The 16,852-nt window shown below is 41.1% G+C and overlaps 1 protein-coding gene across 2 annotated transcripts in view; it reads right to left on the bottom strand.

Annotated features, from left to right (window-relative positions):
• Window positions 1-16,852, bottom strand: part of SETBP1 (SET binding protein 1) — a 377,283-nt gene that overhangs the window by 21,850 nt on the left and 338,581 nt on the right. For both annotated transcript variants that reach the window (XM_025365654.1, XM_025365653.1), the window contains exon 5: window positions 3,655-3,825. In XM_025365654.1, the coding sequence (XP_025221439.1) occupies window positions 3,655-3,825 (171 nt within the window). The remainder of the gene's footprint in view (window positions 1-3,654; window positions 3,826-16,852) is intronic.

Genomic DNA, 16,852 nt, shown 5'->3' with positions numbered 1-16,852 from the left:
CGGGCATGGTGGCATGTGCCTGTAATCCCAGCCACTCAGGAGGCTAAGGCAGGAGAATCGCTTGAACCTAGGAGGCGGAGGTTGCAGTGAGCCAAGATTGCGCCACTGCACTCCAGCCTGGGTGACAGAGCAAGACTCCATCTTAAAAAAAAAACAAAAACAAAAACAATAAAAAAGGCAGTTTCAAGATTATGTTTTTCTCAGATGTCTCTCATCATATTTAATGCTGTAAAAGCACACAGCTACTGCCTCTCAATCATTTGTTTCACTCAGTGATTATTTACTGAGCATGTAACATGTGTCAGGAACTGTACTAGGTATTTTTGCATCCATTCTTTTTAAATTTTTTTTTGTTTTATTTTTTTGAGATGGAGTTTCGCTTTGTCACCCAGGCTGGAGTGCAGTGGCGCGATCTCAGCTCACTGCAGCCTCCACCTCCCGGGTTCAAGTAATTCTCCTGCAGAAGACTCCCGAGTAGCTGGGATTGCAGGGGGATGCCACCACACCTGGTTAATTTTTGTATTTTTAGTAGAGGCTTCGCCATGTTGGCCAGGCTGGTCTTGAACTCCTGACCTCAGGTGATTCACCCACCTCGGCCTCTCAAAGTGCTGGGATTACAGGCGTGAGCCACCATGCCTGGCCTGCATCCATTATTTCTAAATAAAATTTCTAATTAATTGAATTACTTCAGTACCTTATTATGTCTATACATGATTTCTTAAATTTGTTTTATAAGCCACCTAGTTTAACTCTTCTTTCCTTTTTCTTTTCTCCCTGCAATTGTCTGTGTTTCCAAAACCATTCTGTAGAAATGATAACCTATTAAAAAATAAGCTGATCCCTGCCTAAAGCCAGAAGTAATTCTACCTTGTTTATAGTGAAAGATGAAGGAAGGCGCTCGAAAGAAAACAAAAATTAAGTGAGTTGTTTCGTCAGAAATATATATTACTGTACTATATATGTTACTATATATTTCAAGCACCTAATTAAATAAGATCAAATCCAGAAACTATTAACTACCTACTATGTGCTTGGCTTTGGCTAAAGCTCTCTATCTACCTCATCAAATTATGAGCTTCATTCACTGTTCTCCAAAAGAAGTAGAAGTCCATATTTATGGAAAAAAAAAATCTGCCTTTGCTCATGTTGGGACTATGACAGAAGTGGGAATCCACTGGAAATCGGGCAGTAAATCAGGAAATTTGGGTTCCAATCCAACTGTATGACCTCAGGCAAATCTCTGAATCTCAAGAGGCCTCAGTTTCTTCACGTGTAAAACACAGCATTGGCCACAAGCCCAGCCTGTGTGTTTCTAGCTCTCCCAGGTTTGTGGGAAGCTTTTTATCTGTGGGGAGTGAAATCTCAGGAAGGTCTGTCTTCCAGCACCTGGGGTAGATATCTGGCCTATTTCCCCTCAAAAGTCCAGCTCAGCAGCCAGAGACCCGGAAATGAACCAAATCTGTGAAATTCTCATGAGGGTCTCGTTTAAGTACTGCCAAAAATAAACAGCCCGTTCTTGCATCCTGCAACAGGGGTGTCTGGGCTCAACTCTGATTACCAGGGAGTCAAGTATAAAAGTGTAATACCCACCTGTTTCTACTGCCCATTTGGCATATTTGTAAATTATTTACTGGATGCACTAGAGGAGGCAGGCCCATATAAGCATGTGATCCCAAGAATAAGTTCTCTCACAATGAAGGGAAAGAGTGCAGGGGAGGAAAATAGGGGACCACCTGTCTTTTGCCTCAGAGGAATATCTGTGCATGGCAGGCAAAGGTGGAAACACAAAGGCTAATTTCTCAATCCATAAAGGGAGGTCTCCAGTGCTTAATTGACAAGGTTGAATACCCACTGATCTGGGTGGGTGCAGAGCATAGCCTAAATCTTTTGCTTAAGCCAAATGATGTCTTCCTTGAAGTCAGCCATAGCACCAGTTCCCACTTCCAAGACTCTGCCCAACTTGCTCCCTTTGTTTGGACACCCTCCCTCCAAGGTGCTACTAATCCATCAAATCTCAGGGGCAACTTCCTCTGCATTTCTCTGTGACTTTCCCTCCTTTGTCTTCTTCTTGTACTCCTCACTGTCACCATTTACCTGGCAATTCCACCAAAAACTTTTTGTTTCACACCAAGTAAAGGCTCATGATCATATTTGAGATGACCCCATTCCTTCAGAGCAAGAGTTTTCAAATGGCTGGAGAGAACACCAGTTCCAAGAGATGTTAAGAGAGAGTCCCAGAAAAAAGGGTTGTGTGTTCAGATATGATCCTGCAACCTCACAATGCACATTGGTCAATGCAAGGCCCTGAAAAGCCCTGCAAGAAAGAACCACGGGTAAGGAAGCAGCTTTTCCTACACCTACTTTTCCATGAAAACATCCTTCATCACAAAACACCTACTAGTATTTTGCTGAATTCAACTGGGGAAGTGTCATTCCAAGTGTTTCTTTCTGTTATTTCAATTAGGCTCATTTTCTAATTACCAGTGCTTTCCATGAAGGAGGTAGTTATATAGACAAGTTGAGTTCTTTACTCAAAGCAAACGGCTAAATTGAAAAATGAATTTGGACTAAATATTAAGAATGAGTCTCTTCTTGGGTTTCTAATCATAACAGGCCTTTCTAAATACTGTAATGTGCTTGCCACATTTACATTAATATGTTAATTCAAGAAATATGTATGTAACATTGTCATGCTGCATGTCAGGGAGATAGCAAGAATCTAAATAGTTGACTCTGCCTCTGAGGTATGTGCAATTTTGTTACATGGGAGAAGTTGCAGTCTGTGAAATGATGGGAACTGCATGGTAGAGATTCTGGGTATCCTGGAGGAGCTGTGACTAGCTGTGTTTTAAGGACTTGTAGGATGTGATTAGGAATTGAGTAAGGCTGTCTCCAAGTTCAGGTGTTAAGTCAAACCCAAGGCCTCTCTTCCTGGAGGCAGGGATGAGCTTGACACAGTGGAGGTGGGCACAGGGGCTGGTGGGAGGCACAGTGGGGAACAGAGGTGGAAAGGACCAGGCTGTGGAGAACTTGAGATATCTAAATAAGGAGTTTATATTTTATCCACTGTTGGCGAGGACTCTGGGAACTACTGAGAAATTCATCAATTCATGGGTAGGAGGTATCGATGCATCAATAAATCAGTGATTACTGTCTTTCAACCCTGATAAGCAAGGGACAGTGAAATGCACTGGTTGAGAGCATGGGCTTTGGAATCCTGACTGTCCACAGGTTCTTGGGGCAGGCTTCTTTACTCTTAGCTTCCTCTTCTGAAAATGAGGATACAAGAGTTTATTTTATGAGCTACAAGAAATAACATATATAAGGCCCTTGATGTAGAGATTAGTAATTCCTAAGGCTTGACAAAGAGTGATTAATAATGTTAGCATTTAGTTGCTACTCAGTGGACCCATGTTAGAATAAAGTGAAGAATGTTCCAGAGTACCCACCCTCCACATTCCCAGGAGATCTCCTTCTTTTCTCAGATCTCTTCCCACTTCAAAGAGCCAGTGCTGAAACAGCTCCCATGTTCAGAGTCTATGGGACGATGGCAAAACAGAGTACTCTTACCTGTATTCGACAGGCCATTCTCAGTGGGCTTTCTCCACATTCGTCTTGCTTGGGGTGAACCCAAAGCATCTGAAAAGTGCTCACCTGCGTCCGATGTTGCTGCGGATGCAGCAAGGAGAGATAACACTGGGGCTGGTGGAATTGCAACACTGTCAACTGCGGCTGGCTTCTTCCTGGTCATCATGGTGGGCACTGAGCCTTCGTTCTTACTATGCACTGCTGTCTGGTCCACTTTTAAGTGGGGACTTGGCATCCCTAAAAAATAACAACCCCAAAGCTTTCAGTCACTTTAAGGGAACAGGAAGATAGACAACATATAACCTGGACATGATCTGAGGAAATGGTCAAATGATTTGAACACCTCCCTCTGGTACAACAAGAATGAAATTTAAAAATGCTTAAAGAGGAAAAATAGCTATGACTGGTTTTGCTTTTGTGGCTGAGGTTAGGAGTGATGCCATTCTAGGCTGGCTGTCTGGAAGTGGTGGGGTCACAGCATAGGCCTAGTGAAGCAGAATAATCCATCAGGTGACCCTTTGCCTTCTGATGATGTACATTCCTATCTTTACAGAGGCTGTGCTGTGTGCAGCATGATGGGGAGTTCAGAGTGGAAGAGACATGGCTCCTACCCTAGTAAGACTTCTCATCTCATCCAGCTGGGGAAACAAGACTGAATGAGAAGGAAAAATTGGACAGCAAGCTTGTGCAGGCTTGTGTGTTACTTATCCTAGATGTTTGGGGAGTTCTAAGGACGTAGAGATCAGTGTTGAAAGAAGTGGGGAAAGGCTCATGCTGAAGCTTCAAGGATGAGGGAAAGGAACTTTCGGTAAGAGCATAGGCTAAGGCATGGGAGGGGAGTAAACATGATGCAGATGAGGCCAGCATGCTGGAGGTGGAAGATGAACTGTGGGGATTAGTGTGTCATCAGCCTGTAGGGTAAGGAGAGCTGATTTGGGGGCCTTTGAGTGTCTGGTCATAACAGGCATCATATGTCATGTCATGATGATGCTGAAAAGCCTAAGGAGTCAGGAGGTGCCCCTGTAAGGGCCTAGAAATTTCCTATGTAACAAACAGTAAGAGCTATTCTGCAATCCCATTTCCTGAGCTTGAATCCAGGCTCCGCCACTTTCCAACTCTGTGATGAAGAGCAAGTTACTTAATCTCTCCAAGTTTTAAACTTCTTTACTTGTAAAAATGGGGTGGTGATGATACTACCTTGTAGGGGATGTTGTGAGCATCCAACAAGTCGATCGATGTAAAGTGCTTAGAACAGTGCCTAGTGCATAGTCCGTGCTATGAAAGTGCTTAACATTATTATTATCCCTATTATTGCAACTATCATTACTATGACCTGCTGCTTCCTCAGAACCAATTGTAACCAGTAAGCAAAGGGTCAGTTCTTCTCCCTGACATGACTAAGAATATATGGGCACCTTCCTCCCCACCCCAATGCAAAAACAAGGCTCTCTAACTCATCCAAATGTAAGTCCAGAGGCTGAGGGCATGTGAATCCATTTCAAATGGTCACCTATTCAGTTTCTCCATCTGTCAGCTACATAACACTGACAGCAACAACAACAAATTGGGCCTTACCATATTGGTTCTTGACTCTTTTTTTTTTTAATCCCAACTAACCTGAGTGATACAGTCCCCTCCCAGAGTAACATTATCTCACTGCCATTTTGAGATCAGCTTCTCTTGGGCTTCGTGGCAACCCTGTGAAGCATGTAGTGTGGATATTACAATTTTCTCAATTTTACAGATGAAGAGAACACATTTCTAAAAGGTTAAAAGAGAACTGAACTCACTCATACAGCTCTTAATGTCAAAGCTGGAAGTTTCCAGGTAGCTGGACGCTAAACCCAGGGATCATATTGGTCCATCTGGCCATACTCTAATACCTGACCATGACCCCAGTCTGCCGACAGCATGTTTCATGCAGAGGATGAAGAGGCCCCAGTATCACACCTGGATAAGGCATCTGTAACTATCTAAGGAAGACAGTCATGCTGACATTTACCTCCTTCCTTCCTCCTATTCTCCATTTCGGTCCTGAAACTCCCAGTTGTGATGTCATGAATAAAAATGCCACTTATGCTTTTCTTGGAGTTTATATTTCATAGCCCTTTGAAGGTGGAGATAGGCAAACATCAAATTCTGTGACAGACAGATTGCAAGGCACAACCATCAAGAAACTAGAAGGTGTAGCAAGTATGTATAGTATGCCTTGTTTGTAAAATTTGCAGGTGTGCTCATCATGGGCTAGGTACAGACATATTTAAAATGCATTCAAAATCATCTGTAAAGCAACACATCAAAATAGGTAACAGTGGTTATTCTGAGGAAGGACAGCTCAGAGACTGGTAAGGAAGAGGCAGGGTTTTTACTTCTTTTTATTTTTTTGAGACGGAGTCTCACTCTGTTGCCCAGGCTGAAGTACAGTGGCACAATCTCGGCTGACTGCAACCTCCACCTCCTGGGTTCAAGCGATTCTCCTGCCTCAGCCTCCCAAGTAGCTGGGACTACAGGCATCTGCCACCACACCCGGCTAATTGTTTGTATTTTTAGTAGAGATGGGTTTTCACCATGTTGGCCAGGATGGTCTCGATCTCCTGACCTCGTGATCCACCATTCTCAGCCTCCCAAAGTGTTGGGATTACAGTCATGAGCCACCGCGCCTGGCCACTTCTTAGCCTTCTTTATTGTTAATATTTTAAAAACCCACAAACATGTATTAAACTTTTCATTCCTTTCAGAAAACAAACATAGTTTGGAAACTATCCAGAAGCCTATGGGCACAGGGGCAGAATGACTGAGGTGTTTTCACAACGTGGCTGCTAAAAAGTCTGATAATGGGCAAAGCAGGCATGAGTCTGATGAAAATTTCCCATTTTGGTACACTGCACCACCATGGCATTCCCACCGAATGGATGGAGGCAGAATTTCCATGGAACACCTCAGGAAATCTAAGCTGTCAGATTTCTATTGCATAACAGCTCCTCTGGAAAAACTCACTGATATGTCGTCATCTTTATACCACGGACACAAGTTGGGAAGGTAATTCTTTGTTCAAATTATGATATGCTTGGGGCATGAAGGCCATGAACAGGATTAGCAGTCAGATATTTAGCTCTCACTTGGGAATAAATGGAGTTAAGTCACTTTAGTTGTACCCATTTTTATGCAAATGCTCACAATCCAAATTAGTCTCAGTCCACATCAATTCATTAGAGTTGATCCAGTCAGATCTCTCATGGGTGTACTTTGCTACTCAAGTGTTGATGTTACATAATATACTAATAGTAATAAAATGATACTTAAAACATACTATAATTTAGATGGTTACTATTAGCTCTCTTGAAAACCCTAGATCCTTTAGAATTTTCTAGATTAGAGTACAGCTTTCTAGTTACCACCCAATGATTTTGAAAACAAATTAAAAAAGAAAGAAAAAAAAAAAGCCCTGACATTTTTCTCAGCCATTTTTAAATTTTGAAAGGATAATGGAAACAATCCCAGAAATAATACAAGCAAGAATATTAAGTAAACTTTAAACAAAGGCTAATCTATGAACACTTATTAATCCACAAAATCTGTCTGAGGGCAGAGGTGTCAGGAGATGGTGATGGGGTACTGGTCCCTGGAAGAGTGCATTGGGCGGGCTGACCACTGGAAGTCTCTTCATTACCCTTCATTCCAGGTGGTGACTGATATTCTATGATGAGCAAAAGCAAAGTGGTTGGGGGGGGGGGGGCGGCATTTGAAACGTTTATTCTCAGCATGAACCAGGCTTCTATCAATGGGAGGGAGATTTTTGATGCTAGAGGGTGATCATAAAGAAACCCAGATTTAACCTTGTACTGACGGGACCATTGAGATGTAGCACCACTGCTTACACAGAGACAATTGTAATGCCACTGGTGTGCTCTGGGAAGGGATCACTGTCTCAAACTCAGAATGTAGACTGTATGGAGAGCACTCTCGGTAGGCGTGTTCAGAGCATCCCTAAACCCCAACATGAGACAAATTGCACTGAGGATTGCCTATTTGGAGGCCAGTAAGTTTTTAAAGAGGAAAATAACAATGCTAATAACTTTGTGGATCCAACATCTGTTCTTAATTAAAAGACACAGTCAGGAGGAAATACAAAAAAGTTAAACCTATAAGAAAAACATTCCGCTATAACCTATTGACCTCTATTGATAATTTTTTTTTTTAAAAAGTCTTTGAAACTGTGCTGTAGCCTATGTGGAAATAGTCACTCATTTTCAAAGGTAATTTCTCATAGACCACTTATCCCCTCAAACCTCTACCTGCACACCGTGTTTGCATTAGGGACTTGATTTATGGATTCCTGCTCCTTCGATGCAGAAGCTGACTTCCTGTTGCCTTGGTTACTTGGAGCTCAGTTCAAGGTTAAACTACTCCCAAATCAAAATCAGTGGCAGGCGCTGCATCTAGTGGCCAGGTTATTGACTGCCCCAGGATGCGAAAAGGTCAGAGACCAAAGCATTGTTTACTACCTTAAGGGTGAGTCAATAGCTTCAATATTTCGATTCTGTTTCTTCCGAAGTAGTAGTTGCTGCTCAATTACCTCCTCCCCAGGTTGCTGAAGGTCACAGAGGTCATGAAGGAAAAGTAGGGTCTATGGTGGCTGACTTTTGCAGGATCCCTTTAATGAGCTCTGCAACCTTGGATAATAAAAACCAGCCTCACCTTAGAGAAGCTGTATGTTGTTCTATGGTTTATAAAGCTAGTTATCTACTTTATATCATTTCTCTATCTGAAGAAAAACAAACAAAAATCTTTGTGGGATGGCTACTATTTACTACCCTTTCCTAGATAAGAAAGTCAAGGGGTTCAGAGAGGTCATCTGATCTATCTAAAATCACACAGCTGTAAGAGGTGGGACGATCTAGATTCTCTGATTCCCAGTTGGTTCTTCGTTCTGCAGTTTCTTGAAAATAAAAGAGGTGATGGAGTCATCACCAAGGGATCTATACATAATTCATTTTGTAACATCCGCTGCAGAGCACAGTATATCTGGCAGATAGTATGTGATTAATATAGGCTTGTTGAACAGTTTAATTAATTTTGTAATTCTAAGATTTGCAAATGTAGATATTTCATGGTGACAAAGCCCAGGCTGGCATGGTGGAAGAGGCTGACACCACTGGGATGGTTGGTCCCTTTAGTCATCTTTCTGGCTCCCTTTACACTGCAGAAGGCAGATTTTGGCATAGACTGGGAGTTATATTGAGCAGTTAGTGGTTTTTAAACTTGCAAAGAGCTTTGATATGCATTATGCTATTTGTCCCTTGCAGCATCCCTGTGCTGCAAATGGTGAAATCCCTAATTTGCGAACAAGGAAATAAAGGCACAGAAGACCAAGTGACTTGCCCAAGTTTACATATCATATGTGTGGATGAAGCGATGCTGAAATCCATGTTTCTTGACTTAATTCAATGTTCTTTCTTTCCCTATAACAAATAGACTTTTGGGTAAACCAGTAAATGACATATTTTTCACAAGAAAAAAACTACTCTTGAAAACTTGATAATAATTCCCTCGCCAATATATTGGTTGTCTATTCAGATTATTCTATTGTTCTTTTTTCTTGTTTGCAAATGAACTTCATTCATGGCAATAAGGGGAATCGACATTACAGAAGAAAGTGAATCAAGTAATAGATACCTGTAGGTTTTGGGAAATAATATTTTTCTGTGCCAAAGTCAATACATATTTTATTTTTGTTGAACTGGCTTATTCATTAATTCAACAAATATGTACTGAACATCTACCATACAAGAGATATGGCACTGGTCAAAACAATTAAAGGCCCTTTTCTCCAAGATTTACATTCTAATAATTTTTGTGTAGCATAAGAGTAGCTGTGGCTTTTTGTAAGGAAGGGCAATGAAAGAGCCTAAAGCACTTTTTAATCATCAGAAGACAGAGCCTCTGCTACTATTCATATGGCATCTTTGGGTGAATTAGAAAAAGGCAAAATTCCAGGTGAATATAGCTCCATGGACTCAGAGCTTAGCAAAGAGAGGGCACCTTTGGGCAAATTAGAAAAAGACACAGCTTTCTGTGTGCACATGAACCCCAGGGGCTCATAGCTTGGGGAGAGGAGCGCAGGATGGATTTTATCCCCATTCTCCCCCCAAGCTAGGCACCTGTGAATAGCAAACAACCTGCTTAATCAGAGGTGATGACCCTATCAGCATTAGTTTTATGTCAAATGAGTTTTACTTCATTCTAGGATGAGTGAAGAGATGAATTAAGGAAATTTATCATCATCACCTTCATTCTAGGATAAATTTCACCTTGTAGGATGAAGGTTACTCTGGGGCAGAATACTATGCACTGATTCTAGAATAAATCATTTGGAATTTAACAATTGTTTGAGAGTTGACTAGCAAAACTTGGAAGTTGTGATCTCTGTCTTCACAGAGATGGTTTAGAAGTGGAGAGGAGGGTAAGACAGAAACACCTATAAAATTGATAAACCAAACAACAAAGGAAGCCTAATGAGTCCTTCACAAATTAGGAGGCAAATGAGATCTCAATGGGATCTGAGGTGACCTCCTGCTCATCCATTTATTATTTCAACATTCACGAAGAACCCATAAGTGACAAGCACCATCAGGCCTCAGGAACTTGAGTCCTTCCTGAATGGAGTCAACCACCCACTCAGGAAGATACACACAGGTACAAAACTGCCAATCTTAAAAGTTGGGTAGAATTCCACAACTAAAAGCAGAAGGAGGGCCTGCCAGGGCTGGAAAATGACCAGAGCAAAAGCAGAAATTACATTTCTTTGTGCAGCTGCAAAAAGAGTGCTTTGGATGAGTTGTAAAAAAAACAAACACTGAGCGCTGCCTGGAAAGGCAGCTGGGAAAAATTAAAACCATATCTTCTTGTCAGGTAGAGTTTAGGCCTCCTTCCCGTTTGTCATCTCACTATCCTGAACAGACTTCTGTAACAGAATACACCTCCTGTTTCACACTTACTTGTTCATTTCTCTGCCAATTCTTCTAGGCAACTGCAAAAGTTTTGGGGTTAGAAACCATGTCTCACTTCCTGTTGGTTCCCCAGCACCTAGCTTGGTAGGTACTAGGTACTTACAAATGGTAGATGGACACATCTATCTTTCTAGGCTCAAACCTTTTAGGAAACTGCACTAACTACTTTAGCCCACATATCGCTCTATTCTAAAACTCCTTTTTTCCATTAAAGTATATACAGTGTACATGCTATGAAATATAGCAAATGGGTAAAGAATATATTCTCTAGAGAGAGACTACTGGCCTTACTAGCTGTGTGATCTAGGGAAAGTTATATTAACTTTCCATGCCTTAATTTTCTCATCTGTTAATGAAGTTGTTGTGTGGATTAAAGGAGTTTACATATTGAGGTAAACGGAAAATAATGTTATCCCTCCAAAGTTGTCCACATCCTAATTCCTAGAACCTGTGAATATGACAAAGGTAAATTAAGATTGCAAATAAAACTTAAGGCTGCTAATCAGCTGACCTTAAGATAGAGTGAGTACTCTTCATTATCTAGATGGTCACAGTACAATCACAAAAGCCAATTCAAATGAAAGAAGGCAGAAGAGAAGAGTTAGTGAAAGAGAGATATGATGATGGAAACAGGGTGAGAGAGCTGCAATGTTGCTGGCCCTGAAGACTGAGGAGGAAGCTATGATCAGGGAATGCAGATGGCCTCTAGAAGCTGGAAAATAAGGAAATGGATTCTCCCCTACAGTTTCCAGAAAGAAATGGAGCTTTCCTTGATTTTAGCTCAATGAGACCCATTTCAGACTTCCGACCTCTAATACTGAAAGATGATGCATTTGTGTTGTCTAAGCCACTAAGTGTGTGGAAATGTGTTATGGCAGCAAGAGAAAACTAACGCACATGTAAGAACACTTCCTTTGGTGCCTAGTTATAGTAAACACTCAATTGTGTTAACTATGATGACTTCTTAGCACTACATTTAGTGATTGTCTCATTTTAAACTTATGTCTTATGTATGTTAAAGTTAAGTGTGTCCCCTACAAGATTTTAATTCCTGAGAAAGCAGAGACTTTATATTCTTTTCCTGTATCTTGCTAGCATAAGACTGATCCTGTAAGCACATATACACATAGAACCCAGTTTACAGTTCACAGATATTTTTAAGCTCAGGTTAGAATTCTTGCCTAAGTTGGTTTGTACACACACATGAACACACACGTACAGGCACACACACACACATACACACACACTACAGAAGGACAAAGCACAGATAGACAGAACCAAACAAAATGCTGATGTAATTGCGACCATGCTTTAAAAAGTGCAGAGACAATAGGGTGGTAACTATTCTTTGAAAAGTATAACAAACGGAGTTGCAAAAGGTACTAATGAGGAAAAAACCAATGCATACATGTAATGAAGACCAATTCATTAGTACAATGTACCAAGTATGCACATTACATCCTTGTCAATTAGGTAGGTTAAGAATTTGCTATAGTAATAGACATAAAGCATGTTACAGCTATTGCTGAACATATTGGAGCTTCAGTAGAGTAAAATCAAGGTAGGTTAACGTTGGAAGAAAGCTAGTCCAATCCTTCCTGGGTATCTGAGTCCCAGAAAGGGGATGTGACTTGCTGTGCCTAGTGTCACATACAGAGGGTGGCAGAGGCATGATTCTGACACTAGTCATGTCCTTGGATCATCTCAGGCCAGCATGCTGGCTTGGTGCTCCAGGGTCATATTCTGAGACTTCAAGAAACCAGTCTTCTTTTACTCCTGGTGCATGCTTGTTAGCCACACTCACAGGATGGCTTAGAAACAGGCCAAGCCAAAAATGCCAGATGTGATATAAGCTGTAGGATCATTGTCTCTAGAAGATTCTTCTCTAGATTCTTCCAAATGTGAAGGACTTAGTAATCAATGCCAGTTAATATAAGCATCTTTCGTAGTGTCTTTCTTTTTACCTCTAGAGCACACAGTCGCAGAGCACATCTGCATGGTAATACAGATCTCAATGCTAACTGGGTCACCTTATTTGCATTTTGATTACTGCTTATTTAGAAGCCACATTGAAAAAAGAGCTTGGTATCAGGAGCTTAGTGCATGTGTGCACATAAATATATGTATAAACAGATAAATGCACATTTACTAGCTTGTGAAAGATTAGCCCAAAATGTCCTCACCTTTTATGGACATATCTGTAGAAGTTTGGCTGTGTATTGATGTTGGAATTATAAATAAGGTTATGGAATATAATTAGTCTTCTCAGCAAAAGATCACCCACTGTATATGGCTTGAGAAATCAGTTCAGCATACATTCCCCTTGTTAAGTAGTCATGTCTTTTGATATGAGAAAGTTGCATTGTTTTAAGTGCTTTATTGGGTGTCCTTTCTTCAAACCACCTACTTTATTTCACTGTTTGAATTCCTCCTGTAGAATAGAAATACATCCTGATTGTGTGCAGGCATGCACATGTAGACACAGAATGTATGCTAGAAAAGCTCTCCTCTTAGCAATAGAAGTGAAAAAAAAAATCAGAGAAACTCAGACCCATCATTAGATAGATCTCCTAATCTTTATCTCTAGTAGTTCAGTCAGACGAGCTAATACCATGATGATGGCTTTGAAATCTCTTAGGAATTGGATGAGGAGAAGCGATAGTGATGAACTCCCAGCTAATAAACACAGAGTGCTTATTTCGGCAGAATGATCAATTTCTAGATGTCCTGAGGCTTGTCTGATACAGTTGATTTACTCATCCTCGCTTACCTCACTAATAAAGCCAAAGTCCACCATCAGATTACAGAGGGGCCTGGGATTTCTTAAAGGGGCAGGAGAAAGCCAAGGTAGTATTCATCACCTCCCTTTAAGCATCTCTGAGCATCTGCAGCCCTTGAAACCCCAGCTGCCTTCCTCGGCTGATACTCTGTACTCAATAGACTTTGGGCTAGTACAGTAATACAGACAATTAATTTGTTACCTTGTTAGTGGAAATTTAATGCAATGATCTAAAAGAACTCTTACATATTGTGATAAACTTTAGTGCCTCCAGGCGGTTCCCCTCACATTGGGCTCATTTCACATCTCATCCATTATGTAAATGAGATTTGGAAATAGTTGAGTTTCACTAATGTAGCTCAACCCTGATGGATTGGAGAGAGCCAGTCCTACTGAAACTAATGAGGTTAAATGCATCTCAACATTTCTTTCTACTTGGTTGATTCTGTAAGCCCTTGTTTAAGAAATGGATGCAGTGCATTTCTTTCAACCCTCCTCTAAAGTAATTCCACTGTTGCCTGGTCCCAGAGTGGTCCAAAGGAAGTTTGATTTGGATGATGCCTGTGTTGGTTCCAACCACTGCATTGTGCACAGAGCTAATGGACAGTCTGCCATTACACTGTAGCAAGGCTGACGAGTTAAGATAAAAGGGAAGCATTTTAATAGTAACTGTATCTGAGGAGGTCTTTAGGTCATCCAGAAAAGAGGAGTGGGGAGTTTACGTAAGTGGACAATGAGGATGAAGGGCCCTTGGTGGGGCTTGAGCTAGGAGAGGAAACTGTCATTGGGGAGGTTTGGAACTGGTAGAGAGACTATTGCCTCTGAGTCAAAGATTCACAGACTGCTAGGAGGCAGAATGCTATTAAAAAAGAAAGAAGCATTTCAGGAAAAGCAGCCTCACACTATTATTCAGCATTATGGAACCAGAGAGGTGAGTATAGAATGCTAGTTTAGAATCAAAAATCTTATTTTTTGATTCTGAACTGGTATCTTGTCTCCAGTCTTTGAAATTCCCATTTCTCAGCCTTCCAAATGAAATCCCCAGTACAGAAGTCCTTACTTACTTTTTATCCCTGTCTCAAGACATAAGAAACAGCCTGTGAAATTGTTTAGTCTTTATTTTAAAGGGGAGTGAGGTTAAGAGGAGGAGAGCAAAGCAAAGACATGGAGACAGAAGCATTCTGTGTAAGGATCAAAATACAAATACGTTAGTCAGTAATTGGGAAATATGCCACTTATAAGAAAAGGAGTTTTCAGCTGGTGGATAAGGCCATGACCCTGGAGCCAGACGGTCCTTGGTTTAATCCCAGCTTTGTCACTTAACTAGGTATTTGACCTTGTTTAAATGATTTAACCTCTCAAAGCTTCAGTTTCCTTATTTTTTTAAAGTGTAATAAACCTCCCACCTCAGAGGGCTATCATAGGGATTAAATGAGATAATGCCAATAAAATGCTTAGCAAAGTGGCTGGCACAGAGAATATGCTCAGAATAGGCCAGCCAGGAACAAATCCAAAGAACTTTGAATATTTAAAAGGTATTTAGGGTGGACGCTACCAAATGCCTGACTGGAGGGCTTGCAATTTGGATGACAGGTTGCTGGCAAACTAATTTCTCCATCTCTGCCATCCTTACTAACTTTGAATTCTCTGAACGCTGGAACCCCAACAGGCCAAGTTTTGTCAACTTCTAAATATTCAATTTGATGCCACATTCTCAATAAACTGCTGGTGGTCGGCTATAAGAAAGCAGTTTTGTGCATGTGTTAATTTATTCAGCAAAAGTTTCAGTACCTACTGCGAATACAGCAACTCTGTGCCCTTTAGGGGACTGTAAAATATAAGAAACAGTCTAGTCTTTGGGTAGCCGAATATCTAGTTGATGAAACAAGATGCCGGAACAAGAAATTTAAATAAAAATAACAACGTCCCCTGAGCTGAAAAGATCACCCATATTACCTTCCATTGTACCTGGGACCACACTAGAGATTTATGGAGGTGATTTGAACTAGCATATTCTAGCACAATCATTAAAAATGGAATTTATTTACTATATAACTTAGATACAAACATAAATAATTGATCTTGTTGATTAAGAATCAGAATTTATGTTAATATAGATACCACAGTAAAAGTAACAAGGGAACCAGTATGATAATTTTTATGAAAAAGCAGCATTTCAAAGTGGTTAAGAGGATAAGCTCTGAGCTCACATTCTCAGTGCTCAAATCACTGTGCTACAAGCTACTGGTTATCCAGGCCTGGGTAAGTCATTTAATCTCTGTTGCTTCAGTTTACTCATCAATAATAGAACTAATAGTAGTACCTATCCCCCAGGCTTAAATGGGAGGCTACGAAGATACAAAGATCCATTTCTATCTTCAAAGTGCCAGAGGCAAACATATAAATGCTAATTTTATTTGTTTTTATGTTTTGAGATGAAGTCTCGCTCTGTTGCCCAGGCTGGAGTGCAGTGGTGCAATCTCGGCTCACTGCAACCTCTGCCTCCTGGGTTCTAGTGATGCTCCTGCCTCAGCCTCCCAAGTAGCTGGGATTACAGGTGCCCGCTACCATGTCTGGGTAATTTTTGTATTTTTAATAGAGATGGGGTTTCACCATGTTGGCCAGGCTGGTCTCAAACTCCTGACCTCATGTGATCTGCCCACCTTGGCCTCCTAAAGTGCTGGGATTACAGGTGTGGGCCACCGTGCCTGGCCTGTAAATGTAATTTTAATACTCTGTGAGAAGGATCACAGGCTCAGGTACAAGAGCCATGACTACCTGAAGAATGAGGGACTTCACTGTTGAGGAGGAAGGACATCACTGAGAAGGTGGTTGTACTCAGGTCTTATTTGGAAGCATTCACTGAAAGGAGATGAAAGACTTTCCAGGAAGAAAGGCCAGCCAGCATAAAGGCATGAAACACACAACAGTACCGCATGTTTGGGAAAACGCAAGAATTCTTGTGTGGCCAGAGTATGGGTTTCTGGGGTGGCCAGGTGAAGCATAACAGAAGTCTGGGCTCAGGATCAGGCAGGGAATAGTGCCTGGAGTTTGAATTTCACCTGTGGGTCATATGGAGTCATGAAGGATGTCTATGTAGAGCCATGAACACTCAGCCATGGAGAAGAGATGGTTTGTTCTCTATGTGTCCAATTTGGATTACAAGGGGCAAAATCTGCTCCTAGTAGGTTTTGAGAAGGTGGCCAAGCAATTATAAGACACTTTCGAATCAAGGGTAGAAACTGAACCTTTGATATGGCATGGTTAACTTATGCACCCTATTGTACATAATTCCTACTTGCCTTCCCTTGGTTTCCTTTTCTCTTCTTCAACCTGTATTGGACAAATTCTACATTCGAAGTTTATTTCTAGACACTATGAGGGAAACACTAAGGAATAAGTTACGTCTTTTGCACAGAAGACACCTAAACCCATGCTCAAATGATTATTTTTCCAAATCAAATTTTATGTGATT

The sequence above is a fragment of the Theropithecus gelada genome, chromosome 18 (assembly GCF_003255815.1).
Source record: "Theropithecus gelada isolate Dixy chromosome 18, Tgel_1.0, whole genome shotgun sequence".
In the NCBI taxonomy this organism is placed as follows: Eukaryota; Metazoa; Chordata; class Mammalia; order Primates; family Cercopithecidae; genus Theropithecus; species Theropithecus gelada.
Note: the sequence above shows the minus strand (reverse complement) of the source record. Positions and strands in the feature narration are given on the sequence as shown.